At 33.4% G+C, this 25289-nt stretch overlaps 2 protein-coding genes across 2 annotated transcripts; one reads left to right on the top strand and one right to left on the bottom strand.

The window, feature by feature from the left end:
* The first annotated feature begins 9682 nt into the window (after nt 1–9682).
* On the top strand, nt 9683–11557 carry LOC112795378 (uncharacterized). The gene is made up of 2 exons (XM_025837309.1): nt 9683–11304; nt 11470–11557. The coding sequence occupies exons 1-2, from the start codon at nt 9683–9685 to the stop codon at nt 11555–11557; spliced, it is 1710 nt and encodes a 569-aa protein (XP_025693094.1).
* An 11572-nt stretch (nt 11558–23129) lies between these two features.
* On the bottom strand, nt 23130–24897 carry LOC112797797 (UDP-glycosyltransferase 72B1). The gene has a single exon (XM_025840887.3). The coding sequence runs from the start codon at nt 24667–24669 to the stop codon at nt 23239–23241; it is 1431 nt and encodes a 476-aa protein (XP_025696672.1). The 5' UTR covers nt 24670–24897; the 3' UTR covers nt 23130–23238.
* Nucleotides 24898–25289: the final 392 nt, after the last annotated feature.

The following is a 25289-nucleotide window of genomic DNA, read 5'->3' as shown; positions in this document are numbered from 1 at the left end:
ATCTGTATAAATTTTTTTTATATTTTCGGTACATTAAAATTAAAATTTAAACTAATTTATATATATATATATATTAAACTCATTATTATAACTAATACAGTTAAAACTAACCAATCATTATTTAAAAATTATATTCTTCCTCAATATATCTAATATATCTGCTTCTTAATTATGGCTAGCTAGCTATTTTGACTACAAAAATTATATTCAAACTATAATACTTCTATAAAAGCCCTTCACTTCCCATTTCTTTGTTATATACATTGCCCAATCTCTAAGTTTTCTTCTCACCCTTCCTTAGCTCCATCATTGTTCAATAATTTCAAGAACTAACCCTTATTACTTAGTTGTTAATCTCTCATCATCACATACTTTCTTAGAATAACAAATCCATATCCATAAAAACATAAATGGATAGTGATAACCAGCTGCAACCAGATCTAGAAAGTGGTTCAAATTCACCAACATCAAAACCCTCTGATCCTGAACCCACTTCAAAGCCACAAGAAAACAACAATAATAGTCCCAAAAAACCCATTGCTAATGGTAACTCCAATCCCAATAATCCCACTAGTAACCCTAATAACCCTAATTCCAATGGTGATGATGAAGACCCCACATTAGAGGACACAAACGACACTACCCTTGGAAAGGGAATCCAAACAACCTTCAAAACCGCCTCAAATCTTGGGAACTTCTTACCAACAGGGACTAACCTAGTTTTTGGGGCACTCATACCAACCATCTACAAATCCGGGCAATGTTCATCACTTAGTGTAACCATGATGATCTTCGCTTTAGTCTTTTGTTCCTTCTTCTGCTTCTTCTCCTGCTTCACCGACAGCGTCGAGCAACCTGCGAAAGATAGCAAGGGAAACAACAAGACAAAGGTCTACTACGGATTCGTGACCACCAAGGGTTTGTGGGTGCAGAACCACCGCGGCTATATCGGCGGTAGGAGGTACAAGCTAGGGTTCGCCGACGTCTTGCACGCCGTGTTGTCAATGGTGGTGTTCTTGGCAATGGCTTTCTCCGATCAGAGAGTCATCGATTGCTTGTTTCCCAAACACGTGGATGATATGGAGCAAGTGATGAGAACCTTGGTTCTTGTTGTTGGATTTCTTTGCTCAAGTTTGTTTCTTTTGTTTCCAGTCCATAGACGCGGATTTCTCCCATCCTTGCCAAAGAATGCTAATGCTACTTCTACTGTCACCACCACCGCCACTGCCGCCGCCAACACCAATACTAATACCACCGCAACGGCGGAAAAAAACGTGTAGTTATCGTTGAAGAAATATTTTTTAAGATTTATTATTTTTTGGTAAAAATTCACCGTATAATTGCTTTCGTTTAAAGTTAATAGTAAAAAACGGTTAGATGATTTAACAAATTTAATCTTGTTTATCATTGAAGAAAATTTATTAAGGATTAGTTTCTTTAGCTCTCATGCTTTATTCAATAATGAATAAAGGTGAGTAATTAGCTAAGTAAATATAGGAAAACTGAATTACTATTAGGTCAATAATCATATTGCGCAGTTAGGTACTATTCTTATTTTTGTTGTATAAAAATAAAAATGTTATTTGTATACTAAAATTAATCACAAAAATTAATTATCATATATTTATATATAATACATATATTTATGTATAAATATTATTTAGTTTAATTTATTTTAAATATATATTTTATATTTTAATATATATTTTATATTAATAATTGATTTTAGTATAAATTTAACATAATTAATATAAAAAATTATATAACTTTCTTTAATTCATAGGGCTATGTATCATTACTTGACGCCTCTGATGCAAAACTTAATTAACATTGTATAAATAATATACATATATATTTTTAGATATTGTTTAATTTTACTATGTATATGTCAAAAATAACAAGATGTTAAATTTATAATATGTGTTAGATACGTAACTAAAAGTGGGACAAACACCTAATGGCTAATGAATCCAATTCAAAAATTTAAAACAAGATTTTAGTTAATTGCTGAATTAGAGGTCACCGTAGCAAAACTTAAGTAGGTGTCCACCCACCAGGCATTTAGTACTACGTACGTACATTACTATTTACCACTTATATTACTAGGAATTCTAGGAAAAAAAATAATAAATTTATATCTGTCCCACGCATGATGTAACTTGTTTGAAGTAGAGACAAAGGATTAAGTGTGTGGAGATTGGAGAACTAATAGTAGATAGGATAGGATAATGGCGAAATGCTATATATGCGACTCTTGTGGAGAGATATAAGAGATGACAATCTTCACCAGTAGGGTTTAATTTTTGGTAATAAGGACCTTGACCTTAATTAATCAAGATGAGTTTGATTTATAACATTTTCTGTTTACAATAATAATAAAAAATATAATTGCTATGATACTCTTTTAAAATTAGATATTATAAGTATCATATCTTTTAAATAAAATTATTTTTAGATAATTTATACTGACATTTTTTACTTTATAAACTAATTTTTCGAGTTCAATAAAGTTCATCATTTTCAGTTCTAATATAGTATTACGACTAAAAACTAATTTATTGTAGTCTGAATTTTATTTAAAAATTTATTGTTAATTAATAAATTACTACATACACAAATTAAGATTGGAACATCTAATACTTGCAAGAATTTAATACATCTTTGAAGATTGAATAAAAGAAATTTGTAAAACACGGTTTAAATATAGTATATGATAATTATACAAGTACTTCTAACTTTTGAAGACTACTTAAAAAAAAAAAGGAAAATTCCAAGTTACATAAACGTTTTCTGCACGTAGTAGAGAAGTGCGGAGTAGACATACAACTCTTATTGGAGACTCAATCCAATTACTTTATTCTGCAAATAAAACATTTATTTAATTAAGCCACTAATTAATTAACCAAACTCCGAAACAATGAAAAAAAGGGCTAGATGAGAAATGATTGTAGTCATAATACTGACTTCAATTGTCATATGATCATTTGAAAATTCAACCGCCAATGTCATTTGTTACCGTGTTTGACTCAGTGATGCTATAACTATACATATACGTATAGGGAAAAACAATTAATAAGAAATTAATTTCTAAATCCAGATAGTTAGGTATACATTTATGACACGTTTAGCCACCAATTTGGGATTAGACATTAGACCATTATTTTTCGTATGATTTTTCAATCTGACTATATATATGTCTTTTCAAAAGAGATAGACATAAAGACTTATAGGTTATATAGCAAAGAGAAGTACAAAAGACTAGACTAGTAACGTCTTACAAACTTGAAAAGGGTCTCAAGTCTCAACTATTATTTTATCATTATAAAATATTTTTGTTTGTTTTAATTTTTATATAATATATTCTCTTATATATTAATTAAAACGTACAAGAAGCTAATTAAAGAAACTATATATTCTCATGCAGATCGAATCATTCACAACAGGCATTTTAATTAACATGAGGCAATAATGACCATTTATTCACATACATAATTTTTTCTTGCATCATAAAAGAATTTCATTGTGCTCTTTCATAACTTAACATATATAGATTGTTTATTTTATTTATTTTATTTACTACATATATGCTGATTCACACCTAGAAGGACTAGCTATTAGAAGCGGCATATATACCTATTAGGCTATTGATAGACATATTTTTTTTGTAATGATAAAGTATAATTTTATTTTTAATATTTGTAAATTTTTAAAAATATTTTTAATATTTAATTTTGCTTCTAATATTTTTTATTATATCAAAATCAATATTATATGATCAGTAAATATTATTATTTTTTAACAGCACTTAGTCAGCAATAATTTGCATTCATATTTATAAGAATTTTGCGCGATAGATACATATAATTTGTATGTATATTTATTAGAATTTTATACACATAAATTAATACAGTTACACCTACATTTTTTAGAGATTGCACACATAAATTAATAAAATTTATTTGTTAAAGATAATTTAGTATTTATACTAATCAAATAATTACTAAAAATACTAAAATTTATCAAGAATTTTTCTTATATCAAAGTTATTGCTGAATATTTTTAATTTTATTTTTAATATTTTGGATAAAATTAACACTTAAAGATAATTTTAACATAAATAAAAAATAATAAAAATAAAATTAAACGTTAATTAAGTATATGGTTGCATTTAGATATTAATATATATTGTTTGCAAACAATATTTTTCAATGTTATGCTGGGTCATACCGGGTTTGTCCTAATCTAGACTCGACTTGAAATATATACTGAGTCTATTTTTTAGACTCTAATCCGATCATAGACCCGATAAAATCTATACATCTTTGAATTGAGTGAAAACCGGATAAAACCGGGCTTTTAACATGTGAAAATCTCCAACCATTATTTCACAATTCACATGGTAAAATTTACTTAAAAAAATATCATAAGAGCCAACCATTCTTCAAAATTAAAGCATAACCACAATCAATACTAACATTGTCTAATAACACCAAATATTTAAGTCATATACAAATAATACAAAATATTATGCATTAGTCTAAAATCTTGTACTTCCTAAACATAAAACTTTAACTTATAGTCTTTATAACACAAATCATTAACCAAAGAAGAATAGTCATTATCTATCAATTGCTATTAATATTGTCAACTTGTTCCTTGTGATATAGATGCATTAGTAAGACCTAGCTACAAAACATATAAAATTACTCATTTTCATATAAGAGATTATTACTTCAAATAATTAAGTCACAAATAATAAAAATATTATAAATGCACCTTCAATAATCTTCTTACTACTATCAAATTGATCAAACTCTTGATTTTCAACTCCTTGTTTAGAAAGGCACAACCAACTTTAAGTGCATATCAAAGTTTCAGCCATTAATGGTGACAAAGAGCTGCGAAAGACATCAAGCATACGTCCACCAATGCTAAAGCTAAGTGTGATTCAGAAGCAACAGTTGAAACCGAAATATTAGAACAAAATCAGAACAAAACACTGAAACAGGAAGAACAAAGTTGCACCTAATCAAAAGTTTCAATAATCAAGAGCCAAACAATAATCAAAATTCTGATTAGAATAATAAACACTTAATCAGAACAATAATCAAATACTGAAAAAAGAAGAATAATAAACACTTAATCAGAATAATAATCAAAATTTCTAATAAAAAATTCCAATAATCAGAACCCTAATTATAAATTTCAATAATCAAAATTTCTAATAAGAAATTCCAATAATCAAAACCCTGATAATAAATTCCAATAATCAAAATCACCAATCATAAATTCTAATAGTCAAATTCTAATAAAAAATTTCAATAATCAAATCCCTAATCAGAAATTCAAAATAAAAATTATTTACCTGAACTTGAACAGGGACTAGAGAAGAGAAAAAGAAGACGACCAACGGTAGAAGCAGTCATCGTCGTCGTCATTCAGCCCTTGAGGGTCAGAGAAGCTCTGTCACCGTTTGCAATTGTCATCGTCGTCGTCGAGGGATGTTGTCACTGGAAGCCGAGAAACATTGCACCACCATCATGACTTCGAGGCTGGGAAGCGGTGATGGATGCTGTCATGGTGGCTGCTGAGAGACGGAGAGAGGGCTGAAATAGAAAGATTGCGACGGCTGGTGAGAGGCACAGAGAGGACTGCGACGGGAAGGCTAGTGGCAGCGCCGTCAGTGCCTGAAGGGATGGGTTAAGAGGGGACTGAGCTCTGAGGGTGCATGGCATTGTGGCAGGGTGTGTGGAAGAGGGCTTGTGAGGCAATGAGGCTTGCATATTGCGTAAAGTGAATGCGTGCCCTAGTTCATTGTTTACACTTTAGAAATTATGATCCTCACCGGGCCGGGGACGGGTGACCCGAGCTACGGCCCGGCCCCGGTTTTATTCCTCCCTCTGATTTCATTTTTTTTTCAGGGACAGTCCCGGGCCACTTCAGATCCAGGCCATCATGTCCCAAAATCCTTCGGGTCCAGGTCGGATTTTCAAACCGGACTGGATCATATACACCCTAATTCAAGATTGCGAGAACTGAACCGATCAATAAACTGGTAAAATCACTGGTTTAATAGTTTACTAGTTCGACCGAAGTTCAACCGAAATTCAACCGATTTAATTAAATATTAAATAAAATTGTTAAAAAAACTTATATATAGTTTTAAATATACAAATTCAATAATTTTTAACTTAATAAAATTTAAAATTTCATAATTTCATGTCATAAATTATTCATAATTTAATATTAGAAGTTCACAAACAACTTCAAACATCTAAGTTCGTAACTAAAAACAAAATCCAACTAACAAAAATCATAAACAAAATTAACTCAATAAACAAAATTCAGTTACTCAGTAACTCAATTTTAAATAACAGTAAAATACTAAAACCATTTAAATATATATTAAAATTAGTATATATAAATATATTATTTAATTTATTTTTAAAATATATTTTATATTTTATTATATATTTTATATTAATAATTAATTTTAATATACAAATAAAATTTTTAATTTTTATATTAAATACAATAAGTTTTTTAATTTTACTTTTATTTTATTTTTATTTTTGATTGGATATAAAGCTATGTAAGTAGGACGAATGGTTTCAATGATGCCAACAAAACAGGTATGTTTTAATTTCTTGTATTTTCTTTATGAACAGTAGATCTACAACTATTAGTTTACTATTATATTCTTTCACTTTCAAAATATTTATGTAGGGTTCATAATACAGAAACTAGGATATACAGTTAATTAACAAACAATTTTAGTCGTGCAAAGAGAAGGCCATTAGTCTCGAAAAATATAACTATTACAGATATAATTATTTATGTATTATTTTTATTAATTTAAGTTAAAAAAATTTATTGAAATATAATATTAGAATTTTTATAACTAAAAAAATCTAAAATTTAATCTTTTATTATAAAAAAATCGTTGAGTATTATCAAATTTTCTGTTGAATTTAGCATCATGCCACATGTTATCGTCGTATTTACAATAAGAAATTAAAATTATTTCGTCGTGTTAAATATTTATTTGTCAGATTTGTTATTCCAACAGTAAAATTATTAGTAATAATTGGAGGGAGAATGGAAAATTTGGTGCGAATTCATTACCATCGAATCAATTTAGTGAGACGCAGCATTTTGGTCATATGCAAAACATTATTATTGGATTTATCCGCCCGTAAATCCGACAGTAACGAGCCCTAAAATTAAATTCAAACCGCGAACCCTCTCCTCCTTCATTTCGAATTCCTTTCTGTATTCTCTCTTCTCCCACTCTCGCTAACCCTCTCTCCACCGCTCTGTCAGTCCTGTCGCCGGTGGCAACCCTTCTACAACCCACTCTCTCTCTCTCTCTCTCTCTCTCTCTAACCCTCTCCCTCGACATCCTCTCTGGCGGCCCCTCTTCCTCTCATCGCGCCATCCACTTCTGCCAAACTGCCACCAACAACGCTGACCCTCCAACGTAACATTCTTCCATCACCACTGTCGTAGCTAGTATAACTGTCGTTCCTGCTACCGTTATTACTGCCGCCACCGCTGTCCCTTTTTCTGTTTTCTTCTCTTTATTTTAATATTAATTTCATTCTTTGTTTTAATTATCCTTAGTATTATTGTAGGTTTTTGGTGTTAATTAATATTATGCTCGAGTTAGATTTAATTGTTAATTTTAAAGGATTTATGTTGTTAAGATATGTTAGATTTAAAGTATTAAGTTTTAAGTTGTTGAAAATGTTTGGAACTATGAATGAATTGATCGATTAAAATTGTTTGTTTGGATGTTCTACTAGAAATATTATGAATTATTGCAACTAGTATATTGTTAATGTTGACTTCTTGTCAATTAGAATTGAAAGAATGCTTGATCGTGCTATTTGATATATTTGATGTTTTTGAATGTCAAATATTCGATAATATGTCTCTTGTAATAATTGAGTTTTTAGTGTCTAGCTAATTTTTAAGTTTTACTTGGTTTAACTCTATTTTGGTAAGTTTTAGGTGATCTCTTTATTTATCCCTCACTTCCCATTGGGGGTCTTGTGAGTAGTGTGTTATGTATTAAAAAAAAGAAAGAGTAATACATCAAATAAGTCCCGAGAGATTTGGCAGTTTGACAGATTTGTCCCTTAGAAAAATTAACTAGGTCCTGGGTCCTCAAGATTATTAAATATATGTCATATAAGTTCCCAAGCCAGGTTGAACTGGTTAATACGACACTCTCTTTCCTACGTGGAGGTTGTAGGTGTGACGTGTCAAGTAAAGCAACACGCGTAGCGCTCAAGACACATTAGTCCTTGGACACGTAGCTAAAACGACGTCGTTTTGGGACAACGCCAAACGATGTCGTTTTGATAGGACAAATACGTCCCACCTTTATTCTCTGATTTTCAAAACTTTGACGTTTTAAAGTCAAATAAATTCCCTACTAATTGTAAAAAGAAAGTTGCTTACGGTCAGATTTAGTACTAGAAATCAGGGACAGATATATGGAGGGACAAGTAGAGACCTGGGTCCCCAACTTTTAAAAAAAAAATAGTAGTATAAACTAAAAGACCCAACCTAAATAAAATATAATGGTTTTTAAATTTTTTTTAAACTCCTAAATAACAAACACTCACGTTACGCGTGACATTCTCTTTCTTTTATGCTGTTCCTTTTGAAAACGTTCAGTCTTCTCTTCTCTTGGAGCACGCTGCACGCCCTCGTAGCCTAGCTTCGGTCTTCAAATCTTCAATCATAGCAATTAGCAAAGGTATTACTATTATACTCATTCTACTTTTTATTTTTTTATATAATTGTATAAAATTATTAATTAATAAATTATATTTTTTAACTATAAAATAATATAATTTTATCTTTTTGTGATCACATAAATTATAGATAAATAATTTATTTATTTTTAAGATTTATTCTTTTTTTATTTTTTATTTTTAGTGAAATTGATAATGACTTAGTAAAAAAAATATTGTTATTAACGTTTAATTAATAAAAAATATTCAGTTTGTTTATTCATGTGAGTATATAATTATTTAATTTTTTTTCAGGTAACAAAAAATTAGAACATTTTATGATGAGAAAGCAAAGTAAAATTGATGCAATTTTTAAGAGAAAAGTTACTGATGATGTTGGAGTTCAAACAAGTCAACCCTTTAATCTTGTTTCACAAGAAGTTCAAGTAAGTGAACTCTCTAATCTTACTCAAAATACACATCAACAAAAAGCCAAAGTTCCAAGATTAGAAAGAGATGTTGATATCTCTTTACTAGAAAGGGATCCAGGAAAGCGACGTCCAATTTGGCAGTATAATGTCAATGAACGTGATAAAATTCGTAGAGCATACATAATAGCTGGGCCATACCAACCAACAAATATTAGCTATCCAGCTTCTGGTAATAACAATCACTGTCAATATTTTCAATCTTCTTGGTTTAAGAAATTTTCAAGTTGGTTAGAATATTCACCAGAAAAAGATGCTGCTTATTGTTTGCCTTGCTACTTGTTTGGTAAACATTATGGTGCTCGCAATGATAGAAAAAATGTATTTTCAGAGTTAGGATTTAGTAATTGGAAGAAAGTAAACAATGGAGTGAATTGTGCATTTGTATGTCACGAGGGTTCTATTCTTAATTCTCCCCATAATTTATGTGTGAAATCTTGTGATGATTTAATGGCTCAACCTAAGCATATAGACAAAGTTCTTGATAGGCACAGTGATAAAACTATTGTAAATAACCGCTTAAAGTTGAAGACATCTATTGATGCTATTCGATGGCTTGCATTTCAAGCATGTGCATTTAGAGGCGATGATGAAAGTCCTGGATCTTTGAATAAGGGAAATTTTATTGAGTTAATTAAGCTTTTGGCTTCCTGTAATCAGAATGTTAATAATGTTGTTCTTGAAAATACTCCTGGAAATGCTCAATATATATCTCCTGGTGTTCAAAAAGATATATTACATAACTTTGCTAGAAAAGTGCCTGCAACAATTCGAGAAGAAATTGGTGATTCTAAATTTTGTATAATTATTGATGAAGCAAGAGATGAGTCAAAGCGAGAACAAATGTCTGTGGTTTTGAGATTTATAGACAAGCACGGTTGTGTTCAAGAAAGATTTTTTGATCTTATACATGTTTCTGATACGTGTTCTTTGACATTGAAAACAGAAATTTCATCAGTTCTTTCTCGTCATAATCTTGATGTTCAAAATCTTAGGGGACAAGGGTATGATGGAGCTAGTAATATGCGTGGTGAATGGAATGGATTGCGAGCTCTATTTTTGAAAGATTGTCCTTTTGCTTATTACATTCACTGTCTTGCTCATCGATTACAATTAGCACTTGTTTCTGCAGCCAAAGAAGTTTGCTATGTTCATCAATTCTTTTCAAAACTTGCACTAATTGTGAATGTTGTGACTGTTTCTCCTAAACGTCATAATCAGTTAAGGGTTGCTCAAGAAAATAATGTTGCAAACTTAATTGCCGATGATCAACTTGTGACAGGTAGTGGACTTAATCAAATTGGTACTTTACAAAGAGCTAGAGATACTAGATGGGGGTCTCATTTGAATTTTGTACGTAGCTTGCTATGCATGTTTGATGCTACTTGTGAAGTTCTTGAAAAAAGCACTAAAGAAGGTAATTTCTCCACTCGTGGTGATGCTAGTGCTGCTTATGATACTATCACATCCTTTGAATTTGTCTTTGTTTTGCATTTGATGAGAAATATTTTGGAAGTTAGTCATGATCTTTGTCAAGCTTTGCAACGAAAAAATCAAGACATATTGAATGCTTTAACTCTGGTTTCTACTACCAAGACTTTAATCCAACGAATGAGAGAATCAAGTTGGGAGGCTTTCATAAAAGAAGTTATATTGTTTTGTGAGAAACATGAAGTTGAAGTTCCTGATATGAATGCATTGCATATTCCTAGAAGAGGCCGAACTCGCAAAATTGTTGACCAAATTTCAGTGGAGCATCATTACCGTGTTAATTTATTTCTGGCTGTAACTGATACACAGTTGCAAGAGCTTAATGGAAGATTCAATCATAATATGGTGGAATTGCTTACTTTAAGTTCAACTTTAGATCCCAAAGATAATTATAAGTTCTTCAGTGTCAACAAAGTATGTGAATTAGTAGAACGATTTTATCCAAGTGACTTCAGTGACCAAGAGAAATTTCACATTAGAATGCAAGCTCAACATTATGAACTTGATGTTTCTAAACATGTTGATTTAAGTAACTTGTGCACAATTTCGGAGTTATGTCAAGGATTAACGAAGACAGGAAAGTTTTTAACATATCCTTTGATTGATCGTTTGATTCGCTTGATATTAACTCTCCCTGTTTCAACTGCTACAACTGAGAGATCTTTTTCAGCTATGAATATTGTGAAGAATAGACTCAGAAATAACATGGAAGATGAATTTCTTGCTAATTGTCTTTTGATTTACAGTGAGAAGAAGATTGCTGAAAGATTTGACACCGATTCTATTATCGATGAATTTTATGATATGAAGAATCGACGTGTACCACTTTGTTAGTAAAAGTATGCTTATTTTGTTTGTACTTTAAATATATATTTTCTATCGGTATATTTTTGTAATGCATCTTACATTATAATTTATTTGCATATTTCTTTAATATTATATATGTTATTGGCTCCCCACGATAGGATTTCCGGATCCGTCCCTCCTAGAAATATCTAATGGTAAATGGGAGCCACAAAACATAATATGGTGCCAAAATTATTGTCAAAAACCAGTAACTAACCGTTTATTTTTGTCGTATTGATTACAAATTCTGACGTAAAATACGTCGGTAACTAGAGTCAGACAAAATAATTCGTTGATAAATATCTTTCGACGTTATTTATATTTTCAGATATATTCTATTGATAAATTCAATGATATTCAAGGTTTTTTTTATAATGTTTGTTTATCTAAAATAAATAATTTAGCATTAAGAAAACAAAAAAATTAAATCTATGAAAAAATAATCAAAATAACGACAATAATCTTATTAATTTAAATTTTTGAAAGATAGTTTCATGAGGTTAATAACCTTAGCCTACTTATATCTTTGATCTTTCTAGATCGTGGTGATAAATTAAAATAATTAAAAATATTAGTAATAATTTGCTAAAAGTAGAATTTGTGAAATGCATATTTATGTCATTATTATTTATTTTTATCATTAATTCCTTTTCCATTATTAGTTATATAGAGTTTTATTTTCTTTAGTTTTTTTTATAATATTTTTAAGTTTAATCAATCAAAAATTAATTCGTCGTAAATCGAAATCGTATTTAAAGATTTGTTATCTATTAATGAGTTCCATTTAATCGTCATCCCCCATCACCAATCACTAGTCTACTTCCAATTATGCAAAGAGCGAAGACAGATTCAAAGTGGATTAAGCTAATAATAATGATAATGTCTCTAGTGCTACCGGCACTCACTTCACAGTAGTTCATATACATCCAATAATAAGAGAACAACATAACACTTCAATAACAATCACCATTATAGTACAAGGATATTTTTATTTTCTCATCTTATTGGGTCCATGCTCTCCCAAGGGATTGAAATATTAAACCTTTGAAAATTAGTATCCATCAATGTTATATTTCACTAACAAAGTTGGTGTCTTTTCAAATTGATCTTTTATAAAAGAAATTGTTGAATATTATTGGATTTTTTTACCGAATTTAACATCACGTCATTGTCAGATTTATAATAAAAAAATTAGAATTATTTTATTGTGTCAAATATTTACCATCAGATTCGCTATTTCGATAGTAAAATTACTGGTAATAATTGGAGGGAGAATGGAAAACTTGACGTGGTTTCGTTACCATCGAATTAATTTAGTGAGACGCAGCATTTTGGTCATCTACAAAACATTATTATTGGACTTATCCGCCAATAGATTCAACAGTAACAAGTTCTAAAATTAAATTCAAACAACAAACTCTTTTCCCCTTCATTTTGAATTTTTCTCTTTATCCTCTATTCTCCCACTCTCTCTCTAACCCTCTCTCCGTCGCTCCATTAGTCCTGCTACCAGCAGCAACCCTTCTGCAGTCCACTCTCTCTCTAACCCTCTCCCTCGACATCCTCTTCGGCGGCCCCTCTTTATCTTATCGCGCCATCCACTTCAGCCAGCCGCCACCAACATACAGCGCTGACCCTCAAACATTCTCCCATCACCGCGCTGTCGTTGCTACTATAATTGTCGTTCTTGCTGCCGCCATTATTGCCGCCACCGCTGCCCCCTTTTCTGTTCTCTTCTCTATTCCTGTATTTCAGGTTCTTCTTCATTTTAATATTAATTTCATTCTTTGTTTTAGTTATCCTTAGTATTATTATAGGTTTTAGTTGTTGATTAATATTATACTCGATTTAGATTTAATCGTTAGTTTTAGAGGATTTATGTTGTTAAGATAGGTTAGATTTAAAGTATTAAGTTTTAAGTTGTTGAAAATGTTTGGAATTGTAAATGAATTAATCGATTAAAATTGTTTGTTTGGATGTTCTACTGGAAATATTGTAAATTACTGATGAGTTTGGAAAACTCTTATTTAATTTTGATGATGAACAAACATTATTGAAATATTTAAATACAAAATTATTAATTTGATCATAATTCATATATGCTTAATTAATAATTTTGTTGTGCAGATTTTACTTTGGACCGAAAAACAAAGATGTTGCTAGCCCAAAAATAAAAATCAGCATTGCTACAAGAGGCTGAATTATTAAATGGGCCAGAATAAACATTATTGTTGCAAGCCCAAAACAAATGCTTTCTTGTGAGCTCTATGTTTGATCCGAAATCAATTGTATCAGGAAAGCAAATGTTAATCAATTGGGTCAGATTAAGCTTTATTGCAACAAGGCCCAAATTCAATTTTGATGAATGTTTCCATGCATGATCCGAATCCAAAGTCCATCAGGAAAGCAAAGTTAACATTTGTTGCTTGCCTCCAACGGATTCCATTTCTCACTTTGGATGGAATTCAAATTTAATTTAATGCATTGGAAACATAAGCAAGTGAGAGAAGATTGATTTGACTAAAGGCATCATTGCTACACGCCAACTAAGGGAAGTAAAATCAAGCTATTTTCAATTAATTAGTTCAATCACTTTGAAATAGCTTTACTTCAGATTCTTTCTTCTCTCTCTCATCTCTTTCTCTCTTCGGTTATTGCACAAAAAATATTGGCAGCCATGGAAGCAAAAGTGAGCTACCGAAAAGGAGAGAAAGCAAGCCTCAAGACCATCAAGCTAATGATGGCAAGAAAATATACTAAAATAAAAGTGAGCTGTGGCTAAGATATTCACCAAATGTGGTTAGATTTGGTGAGATTATCTTGAGCCTTTCATGCTCAAAAATGGAAGAAGAAGATTCGGCCAGCTAGAGAAGATTCTTGAAGCATGGCTTGTCTTTGATTCTGCTCAACCACCACAGGGAGTAGCTAGAGTGGCGAAGTGATGGTTGAAGGCAGAGATTGAAGCAGATGAAGTCATCATCATCATGAGGCATCAAGGGCCAGAAATCCATCTTGGAGAGGAAGCCAAGGATGGAGAGCCCGGATTGATGAAGGGTGATGATCAAGAAAGGACTAGAGGTAATTGCATGTTGGTTAATGCATGGTTATCTCTTCTCTCTCTGAGTGGCCGAACCGGTCCTATGTTTGTTGAAGGAGGAAGAAGTTGGTTCGGTTTTGGCTTCAAGTGTGGAGGCTTTCCTCTTCTTTAAAAAGCGGGAACAACCACTGTTTGAAGCAAGGAGTAAGATTTGAGAGTGCAAGGCACAGAGTTCTCAGAGCTACCTAAGCTAGCAGTTCTTCTTCTCCTTCAATGTATTCTGTTTTGTAGTTTTTCTGTTTAATTTTGTCATGTCTTGAGTCTCATGGAAAAAGGCAAACAGTGAGGTTTGTATGAAAAAGCCATAGAGCGGAAAAAGGCAGAGAGTGCAAAATTAAAAGAAAAAGCCATAGATGTCTTAGAGTTCCTTTGTTCATCTATGTTGTGTATCATGATTCTGTGGGAATCCCCTTGTAAGTTGGGTTAGCACTTTACAAGTTGTAATCAAATTGATTATAGTGAAATTCCATCATGTTTGTGATGGAGACTGGATGTAGGCTGCACTGCACTTAGCAGCCGAACCAGGATATATCTGAGTGCAATCTTCTTCTCTTTCTACTCCATTTCTGTTTTCCACTACACAGGAGCAAAAACCAGAATTATCTCGTGCCAAGTGACGAGACAAAACAAAAAAGTCTCGTGGCAAGGGACGAGACAAAACAAAGTTGCTCGTGTCCAGTGACGAGCAAAAACAGAAAAGTCTTCTCTGAAGGTCAGCAAGTGTTAGCATCAAAAAAGGGGGCTAAGATTCAACCCCCCTTCTCTTAGCCACTGAAACCATCAATTGGTATCAGAGCTTGGTCTCAAAGAGATCAAGCTTTGCAGCTTGGAGTAAAGATCCTCATGGCAGAAAACAATGGCGCAAATGTGTTGTCATACAATCTTGCTGAAGGTCAATCAAGCAACAGACCTCCCCTCTTCAATGGGAAAAATTATACCTATTGGAAGGAGAGAATGAAGATATTTGTACAAGCCGTGGATTACAGACTTTGGAAGATCATCTTGGAAGGTCCTAAATTTTCAACTACCACAAATACTCAAGGAGTAATCTTTCTTAAACCAGAAGCAAGCTGGACCGAGGAAGATAGGAAGACGGTGGAGTTAAATGCCAAGGCAACCAATCTGCTCAACTGTGCTATCAGCTTTGAGGAATACCGACGAGTATCATGATGCACAACGGAAAAGGAAATCTGGGATAAGTTGCAAATCACTCATGAAGGAACTACCATTGTAAAGAAGACTCGGACAGACATGTTAAACAGGGAATATGAAATGTTTGCAATGAAGGAAGGAGAGTCCATTGATGAACTGTTCGAACGGTTCAATATCATCACTGTTGGCTTAGATGCTCTTGGAATCACACATTCAGAATCTGTGCTAGTGAGAAGAGTGTTGAGATATCTCACAAAAGAGTGGGAAACAAAAGCTTTAATTATTTCTGAGAGTAGTAACTTAGATTCCATGACACTTGATGATTTGAGAGGAAATCTACTTGCTTTTGAAAACTCCTATTTGAAAAAAGATTCAAAAAAGAAAGGAATTGCTTTCTCTTCTATGACTAACCCTCTGGATGATGAATCCAGTGATAACTCTTCTGAAAATGAGTTTGTGTTGTTTGCAAAAAAATTCAGGAAAATGGTGAAGCTCAAAGGCAAAGGCAGCGGCTCAAGGAAGATGAAGAAAGACCTTAGCAAAGTAACTTGTTACAATTGCAAGGAAATTGGTCATTTCAAATCTGATTGTCCCAAGTTGAAAAAGGAAGAGAAGCCGAAAAGAGTGAAGAAGAAGGGACTGATGGCCACATGGGAAGATTTGGAAAATGACTCAGATGATGATGAAGAGTCTGAGACTAAATCACAGCCCTGTCTCATGGCAAATGAGATAGATCAGGTATCATTTCAAAACTCTGACACTGAAGACCTTCATCTTATGATAGACCATCTTTCTGAAAAAATAAGATGTTTTCTAACTGAGAATCAAGATCTTGAACAACAAAATTTCATTCTTAAAGCTGAAAATGACTTTCTCAAAGAAAAACTAAGAGAGGCCGAAACTGCTTGTGATCTTGTGGAAGAGAATAAGCAGTTAAAAGCCCAAGTTAGAAGCTGTGAAAGTGACCATTCTGTCCTTGCATATGTGAATTTTTTTAAGCAAAATGAAGAGTTGCTTAAAGAGGTTAAAAGAATTAAGGAAGACTTAGCCAAGTTCACCCAAAGTTCTGAAAATTTGAATCAAATCTTGGCTAGTCAAAAACCTCTTTATGATAAAGCTGGGTTGGGTTTTTATAAATCTGAAAAATCACATTTTGAAAACATTGCTTCATCTTCGAATGATGTTAAGTATCAAGACCCAACTTCCTTTAACAAAACAGCAACTCCAAGATTTTGTAGACTATGTAACCGAAGTGGTCATTTTCCAGTTCAATGCTTCTTTGGAGAAAGAATGATAGGTGATAAAGTTTACAAAGTTGTTTTTGATTATAATGATCTGGGACATAAGAGATGGTTTAACGTGAAAGGATCCAAGAAAATTTGGATGCCTAAGGTCACTTGAGTTTATTTTGTAGGTCTGCCTAGCATCCAAGAAAAAAGAAAATATGTGGTACATGGATAGTGGATGCTCTAGGCATATGACCGGAAAGACAACCTTCTTCATAACACTTGATGAATATGATGGAGGACTTGTTACCTTTGGTGATGATGCAAAAGGAAAAATAATGGCTGTTGGGAAAGTTGGTAAAAACTTTTCTTCTTGTATAAATGATGTGCTTCTTGTAAATGGTTTGAAACATAACTTACTTAGTGTTAGTCAATTGTGTGATTTAGGTTTTGATGTTATCTTTAAGAAGTTTGTTTGTTTGGTTATTTGTGAGAAAACTGGGGATATTTTATTTGAAGCCAAGAGATGCAACAATGTGTATGGATTAACTCTTGAGGATTTAAAGGAACAAAATGTAACATGCTTTACATCTTTTGAAACTGAAAAATGGCTTTGGCATAGAAAGTTGGGACATGCTAGCATGTACCAAATTTCTAAGCGAGTCAAAAAGAATTTGGTTAGAGAAATTCCAAACATCAAGTTTGATAAGGATCTTACTTGTGATGCTTGCCAATTGGGCAAACAAGTAAAATCCTCTTTTAAATTAAAAGATGGAATCTCAACCAAAAGGCCATTGGAAATGTTACATATTGATCTCTTTGGTCCTACTAGAACTCAAAGTTTGGGAGGTAAATATTATGGTCTTGTTGTGGTTGATGATTACTCTAGATTCGGTTGGGTACTTTTCCTTGCTCATAAGAATGATGCGTTTTATGCTTTTTCCACCCTTTGCAAGAAAATTCAAAATGAAAAGGATTTGAAAATTGCCCATTTGAGAAGTGATCATGGAAGAGAATTTGAAAATCAAGACTTTGAAAAATTCTGTGATGACTTAGGGATTTCTCATAATTTTTCATGCCCTAGAACGTCCCAACAAAATGGGGTGGTTGAAAGAAGGAATCGAAGCCTTCAAGAAATGACTAGGGCTATGCTATGTGAAAATGAGATTCCTAAATTTTTATGGGTTGAAGCTGTGAACACAGCATGTTATATTTTGAATAGAACAATCATTAGAAAAGGGTTAAAGAAAACTCCTTATGAGCTATGGAAAGGAACCCCTCCAAATCTTAAGTACTTTCATGTTTTTGGATGCAAATGCTTTGTGCTTAATAATAAAGAAAATCTTGGAAAGTTTGATCCAAAATCCTATGAAGGAATGTTTGTTGGATATTCCACCACAAGCAAGGCTTATAGAATTTATCTCAAGGAGCATAGGACAATAGAGGAATCCATACATGTTACTTTTTGTGATTCTAACTTAATTCCCATTATTGTGATAGATAATGATTCAGATGGAGAAGGAGCCGGAACAAGCAAAGAAAATCCCAAATCTGTCCAGAATGAAGAATCTGCCAGTCCAGTTTTGTCTCGTCAGATTGAAGGAGAAACTTCCATTTTGTCTCCTGAGCAGGCACGAGCAACTGAAACAGTGAGACCACCAGAAGTTCATCAAAGCTCTACACCTGTCCGAAAGCCTAGAGAATGGAAGTCTATGAAGGGTTATCCTCATGACTTCATCATTGGTGATCCCTCTCAAGGAGTAACAACAAGATCATCCACCAAAAGGCCAACCGAACCTAGCAATCTTGCTCTCTTGTCACAAATAGAGCCCAACAATGTCAAACAAGCTCTTGAGGATCCATCATGGGTCAAAGCAATGCAAGAGGAGCTTGCTCAATTTGACAAGAATAAGGTTTGGACACTAGTACCTCATCCGGATGGTAAGAAGGTAACGGGTACTAAGTGGGTTTTTAAAAATAAACTTGGTGAGGATGGACAAGTTGTTCGTAATAAGGCTAGATTAGTGGCCCAAGGTTACGATCAAGAAGAAGGTATTGATTTTGATGAGTCTTTTGCTCCGGTAGCTAGAATGGAAGCAATTAGGTTGCTTCTTGCCTATGCTGCCCATAAGGGTTTCAAAATGTTTCAAATGGATGTTAAGTGTGCCTTCCTTAATGGTTTTATTGATAGAGAAGTGTATGTGGCTCAACCCCCCGGTTTTGAACATAAAGAATTTCCAAATCATGTTTTTAAATTAACTAAGGCTCTTTATGGTCTTAGACAAGCTCCAAGAGCTTGGTATGAAAGGCTTAGTGCCTTCTTGTTGGAAAATCATTTTCAAAGGGGAACCACCGACACTACCTTATTCATTAAAGCATCTAATGATGATATTCTTCTTGTTCAAGTTTATGTTGATGACATTGTATTTGGTTCGGCCAATGTTTCCTTGTGTGAAGAGTTTGGAAAACTCATGACTAGTGAGTTTGAGATGAGCTTAATGGGAGAGCTTACCTTCTTTTTTGGCCTCCAAATTAAGCAAACTCCTAGTGGTACTTTTATTCACCAAGGAAAGTATGCAAAAGAACTTATCAAAAAGTTTGGCCTAGAAAATTCCAAATCAATGGGCACTCCTATGCATCCCAATACTAAACTTGAAAAAGATGATGATGGCCAAGATGTGGACGAAACAAGGTATAGAGGAATGATAGGTTCACTCATGTACCTTACCTCCTCTAGACCGGATATAGTCCAAAGTGTGGGTGTATGTTCAAGGTTTCAATCACATCCAAAAGAATCCCACCTTACGGCTGTTAAACGCATCATTAGATACATTAAGGGAACTTGTAATTATGGATTATGGTATCCTAAATCTGATGAATTTTGTGCAGTAGGTTTTTGTGATGCAGATTATGCGGGAGATCGAGTGGATAGGAGGAGCACCTCCGGCATGTGTTGCTTCCTTGGAAGCTCACTCAACATGTGGTCAAGCAAGAAACAAGCCACAGTGGCTCTATCCACAGCTGAAGCAGAATATATATCCGCATCTGCTTGTTGTTCACAATTAATTTGGTTAAAAACTCAATTGGAAGATTACAAATTAAAGATCAATAGTATGCCCTTATTTTGTGATAACATGAGTGCAATAAATATTTCAAAAAATCCTGTTTTGCACTCAAAAACAAAGCACATTGAAATTAAATATCATTTCATTAGAGAACATGTGCAAAAGGGAACTATTGATATTCAATTTGAGAGGAAGCCAAGGATGGAGAGCCCGGATTGATGAAGGGTGATGATCAAGAAAGGACTAGAGGTAATTGCATGTTGGTTAATGCATGGTTATCTCTTCTCTCTCTGAGTGGCCGAACCGGTCCTGTGTTTGTTGAAGGAGGAAGAAGTTGGTTCGGTTTTGGCTTCAAGTGTGGAGGCTTTCCTCTTCTTTAAAAAGCGGGAACAACCACTGTTTGAAGCAAGGAGTAAGATTTGAGAGTGCAAGGCACAGAGTTCTCAGAGCTACCTAAGCTAGCAGTTCTTCTTCTCCTTCAATGTATTATGTTTTGTAGTTTTTCTGTTTAATTTTGTCATGTCTTGAGTCTCATGGAAAAAGGCAAACAGTGAGGTTTGTATGAAAAAGCCATAGAGCGGAAAAAGGCAGAGAGTGCAAAATTAAAAGAAAAAGCCATAGATGTCTTAGAGTTCCTTTGTTCATCTATGTTGTGTATCATGATTCTGTGGGAATCCCCTTGTAAGTTGGGTTAGCACTTTACAAGTTATAATCAGATTGATTATAGTGAAATTCCATCATGTTTGTGATGGAGACTGGATGTAGGCTGCACTGCACTTAGCAGCCGAACCAGGATATATCTGAGTGCAATCTTCTTCTCTTTCTACTTCATTTCTGTTTTCCACTACACAAGAGCAAAAACCAGAATTATCTCGTGCCAAGTGACGAGACAAAACAAAAAAGTCTCGTGGCAAGGGACGAGACAAAACAAAGTTGCTCGTGTCCAGTGATGAGCAAAAACAGAAAAGTCTTCTCTGAAGGTTAGCAAGTGTTAGCATCAAAAAAGGGGGCTAAGATTCAACTCCCCATTCTCTTAGCCACTGAAACCATCAATTACTACAACTAGTATATTGTTAATGTTGACTTCTTGTCAATTAGAATTGAAAGAATGCTTGATTGTGCTATTTGATATGTTTGATATTTTTGAATGTCAAATATTCGATAATTTGTCTCTTGTAATAATTGAGCTTTTAGTTTCTAGCTAATTTCTAAGTTTCACTTGGTTTAACTCTGTTTTGTAAGTTTTAGGTGATCTCTTGATTTATCTCTCACTTCCCATTAGGAGTCTTGTGAGTAGTATGTTGTATTAAAAAAGAAAGAGTAGTAATACCTCAAATAAGTCTCTAAAGATTTGGCAGTTCGACAGATTTGTCTCTTAAAAAGATTAACTAGGTCCCGGGTCTCCAAGATTATTAAATATATGTCATATAGGTCCCAAAGTCAGGTTGAATCGGTTAGCATGACACTTTCCCTCGTACGTGGAGGTTGTAGGTGTGACGTGTCAAGTAAAGCAACACGCATCGCGCTCAGGACACATTAGTCCTTGGACACGTGGCTAAAACGACGTCGTTTTGGAACAACGGCAAACAACGCCATTTTGAGGGGACAGATACGTCCCCTCCTTTGTTCCCTGATTCTCAAAACTTCGACATTTTAAAGTCAAATAGGTTCCTTACTAATTGTGAAAAAAATTGCTTACAATCGGATTTACTAGCGAAAATATCCGACGGTAAATGAACGCCACAAAACATAAAATGGCGCCAAAATTACTGTCGAAAAAATCGGCCGATAACTAACCACTTATTTTTGTTGTATTGATTGCAAATTTCGACGTAAAATACGCCGGTAATTAAGGTCAGACAAAATAATCTGCCGATAAACATCTTTCAGCGCCATTTATACTGTCAGATACATTCTATCGATAAAACTGATAATTCTCAACTTTTTTTTTATAGTATTTGTTTAACTAAAATAAATAATTTAGCATAAAAAAAACATAAGAGTCTATGAAAAAATAATCAAAATAACGACGATAATCTTATTAATTTAAATTTTTGAAAAGATAGTTTCATGAGGTTAATAACCTTAGCCTACTTTTATCTTTGATCTTTCTAAATCGTGGTGATAAATTAGAATAATTAAAAATATTAGTAATAATTTTTAATTAAGAGTAGAATTTGTGAAATGCATATTTATGTCATTATTATTTATTTTTATTACTAATTTCTTTTCCATTATTAGTTATATCGAGTTTTATTTTCTTTAGTTTTTTTTATAATATTTTTAAGTTAATCGATAAAAATTAATTCGTTGTGAATCGAATCTGTATTTAAAGATTTGCTATCGATTAATGAGTTCCATTTAATCATCATCCCCAATCACCAATCAGTAGTCTACTTCCAATTATGCGAAGAGCCAAGACAGATTCAAAGTGGATTAAGCTAATAATAATGACAATGTCTCTGGTGCTACAGCCACTCACTTCACAGTTCATATACATCCAATAATAAGAGAACAACATAACACATGCAATAACAATCACCATTATATTATAAGGATATTTTTATTTTCTCATCTTATTGGGTCCATGCTCTCACAACGGATTGAAATATTAAACCTTTGAAAATTAGTATACATCAATGTTATATTTCACTAACAAAGTTGGTGTCTTTTCAAACACTAATCAAATTTTATATATTATTTAGATTAAATTGTGAAGTTTACCCATTTATTGCTCATTTATTTTCTCTATTCGTAAAATCTTAATTTTATGTGAAAGAAATATTTTCATTAGCTACACTATTTCCATACTTTAGCCACAGTTTTAACTGTAGCTATATATAACCCTTGTTTTTTTGTAGTGATACTATATGAAAAATTAATTAATATCGTAAACTTTACTTTTAAAAAAAAATATATTATTAGATTTATATGTATATATAATAAAATAACTTGTATAAATTAATGTTTCCCGTGTGGATCGGAGTCGTGCACCTCTGATATTTAAATCCAAGAAAACATGGTACCAAAGTTGGCAATATATTATAACAGTTGAAATAATTAATTGTACAAAGAGAGAAGAAAAATGGGAAAATTATTAAATCAACATCAATAAATATAATTTGATATCTATTGAGTAGTTTTCCACATAAGAGCCAACTCAGAAAGTTGCTTTGTTGAGGATCCATTTTCTCCTAGGGCTTTGGAAGCTGCATCCTTGAGTTCATTCACTCGATAACTAAGTTTCTTCCCTTCCTCACCTTCCATCAACTTCTCCACAACCCTAGTTATTTCTTCATTTTCCACCAACCCATTCTCACCAATTCTTGGTCTTGTTGCAACCTTAATATCTTCGGTAATCAAAACCGCATTCATCTTTTGCTCCGCATAGAGTGGCCATGCAATCATCTGAACTCTATTAACTATACTCTCGAGTATAGAGTTCCAACCACAATGGGTCAAGAATCCTCCAATAGATTCATGGGCCAATATTTGGGCCTGTGGAGCCCAAAATGGAACCACAAGGCCCACTCCTCTAGTTCTCTCTACAAACCCTTCAGGCAAGAAATCAAGAGGGTCGTCTTGCACATTAATAGTCTTGAACAAGTCACCATTTGCTACTTTGTCAGGACATTTGACAACCCACAAAAATCTTTGCTTACTATTCTCTAATCCAATAGCAAGCTCATGAGTTTGAGCACTAGATATGGTTCCACCACTACCAAAACATACAAATAAAACACTGCCACGTGGCTGCTCATCCAACCATGTTAAACATTTGTCGGCAGTCCCATTAGTTTGCTCTACGTTCACCAACGGTCCAACCGAGTAAACTGGAATCATGCCCGGTTCACCCTTTTGCAATTCCTTAAAGGTTTCCGGTTCGAGTTCTAAGAAGCTATTATTTATGATCCCTTGGGTCATCTTGAACCGGTTCGAGAGGCGAAGCATGCATTTGTAGGATTCACTGTTTCTCTCTTGAACCGGCTCTAACAAGTCTTTTCCATGAACCGGTACACATCCCGGAATATGGACCGGTTCAGAGAGATCTTTAAAATTTCCCTTGACCGTTTGGTCCAAGTAGGGAAGGTGTAAAGCCAAAGACAAGGCCATGGCAGAGGAAGGGAAGTAAAGGTAAGAAGGGATGTGAAGCTCTGAGGCGATATCAATCGCATCTAAGCCAAAGGGGTCGATGATGAACGTGGCAAGACGGTGGTGGGTGGAGGAGAGGGAGAGGAGGGTGCGGCGGAGGGAAGGAAGGGAGCGGAGGATGGTGAGAGCGGTGCTAAGCTCTGGGTTGGTGGTTGAAGGGATGTCAGAGAGGGAGACTGAGGGGAGGAAGGTTTGTGAGATGGCGATGGGGAGGGAGCTGAGGAGGGTTGTTTGTGCGGCGGAGGGAGGGTTGCTGGAGGGGATGATAATGGTGACAGTTAGATTGATGTGGCGGCTGAGTCTCTTGGCTAATTCTAGCATTGGGATGAGGTGTCCCATGCCAGGACTTGGCATCATAGCCACTACACAAGATGCTTCTTGTTCTTGCATCTTCTGCTCTTTCTTCATCCATGAATTTGCAATGGTGGGGTTTTTAAATTGAAACGAAACATATTATAAGAATTTAAATTTATACATTATTCTAAAATGCTATACCTATACAGCACATAAAGTCTCTAGATAAAGAAGATAAGAAGTAAGAATTAGGGTGTACATGTCTCAGCTGAAATTGGATTTGTCCTAATTTAGATTTAGTCTTAAATATATATTGGGTCTATTTTTTAGATGGTGAAAACTCATGTGAAGATGATTTTATGTGAAGTTGATATCTGAGAGTCCGTTAGATAAAAATTTAGTCAAATCAGTCAAATCATTTAACGACTCTCATGTATCAATTTCACGTGAAGTTGACTGCATCTAAGTTTCCACCTTTTTTATATTCTAATTCGGTCCTAGACCCGATGAAATTTAAATATTTTTAGGCCATAATTATATTGGGTCTAAATCGGATGAAAATCGAATTTTTAAAACTTTAACAATAATTTATAAAGAAATTTATAGAGAAGTTTATATCTATATTTAAACTTAAATTTGTCTATAAATTCTAATTTGATGCTTCTTTGATCTATTTTCTAATTCGATTAAATATAAAATAATAAACTTATAATTAATATAACATAATATTAAAA

The sequence above is a fragment of the Arachis hypogaea genome, chromosome 4 (assembly GCF_003086295.3).
Source record: "Arachis hypogaea cultivar Tifrunner chromosome 4, arahy.Tifrunner.gnm2.J5K5, whole genome shotgun sequence".
Lineage (NCBI taxonomy): Eukaryota > Viridiplantae > Streptophyta > Magnoliopsida > Fabales > Fabaceae > Arachis > Arachis hypogaea.
This window is presented reverse-complemented; position numbering and strand designations above follow the sequence as displayed.

Bases quoted from the DNA above. Each gene is read 5' to 3' on its own strand.
- LOC112795378 (XM_025837309.1), top strand. From the start codon at position 9,683: ATGGCTCAACCTAAGCATATAGACAAAGTTCTTGATAGGCACAGTGAT. The intron at 11,305-11,469 runs GTTTTTAACATA...TTTGATTTACAG, and splicing joins GGATTAACGAAGACAGGAAA to TGAGAAGAAGATTGCTGAAA.
- LOC112797797 (XM_025840887.3), bottom strand. From the start codon at position 24,669: ATGAAGAAAGAGCAGAAGATGCAAGAACAAGAAGCATCTTGTGTAGTG.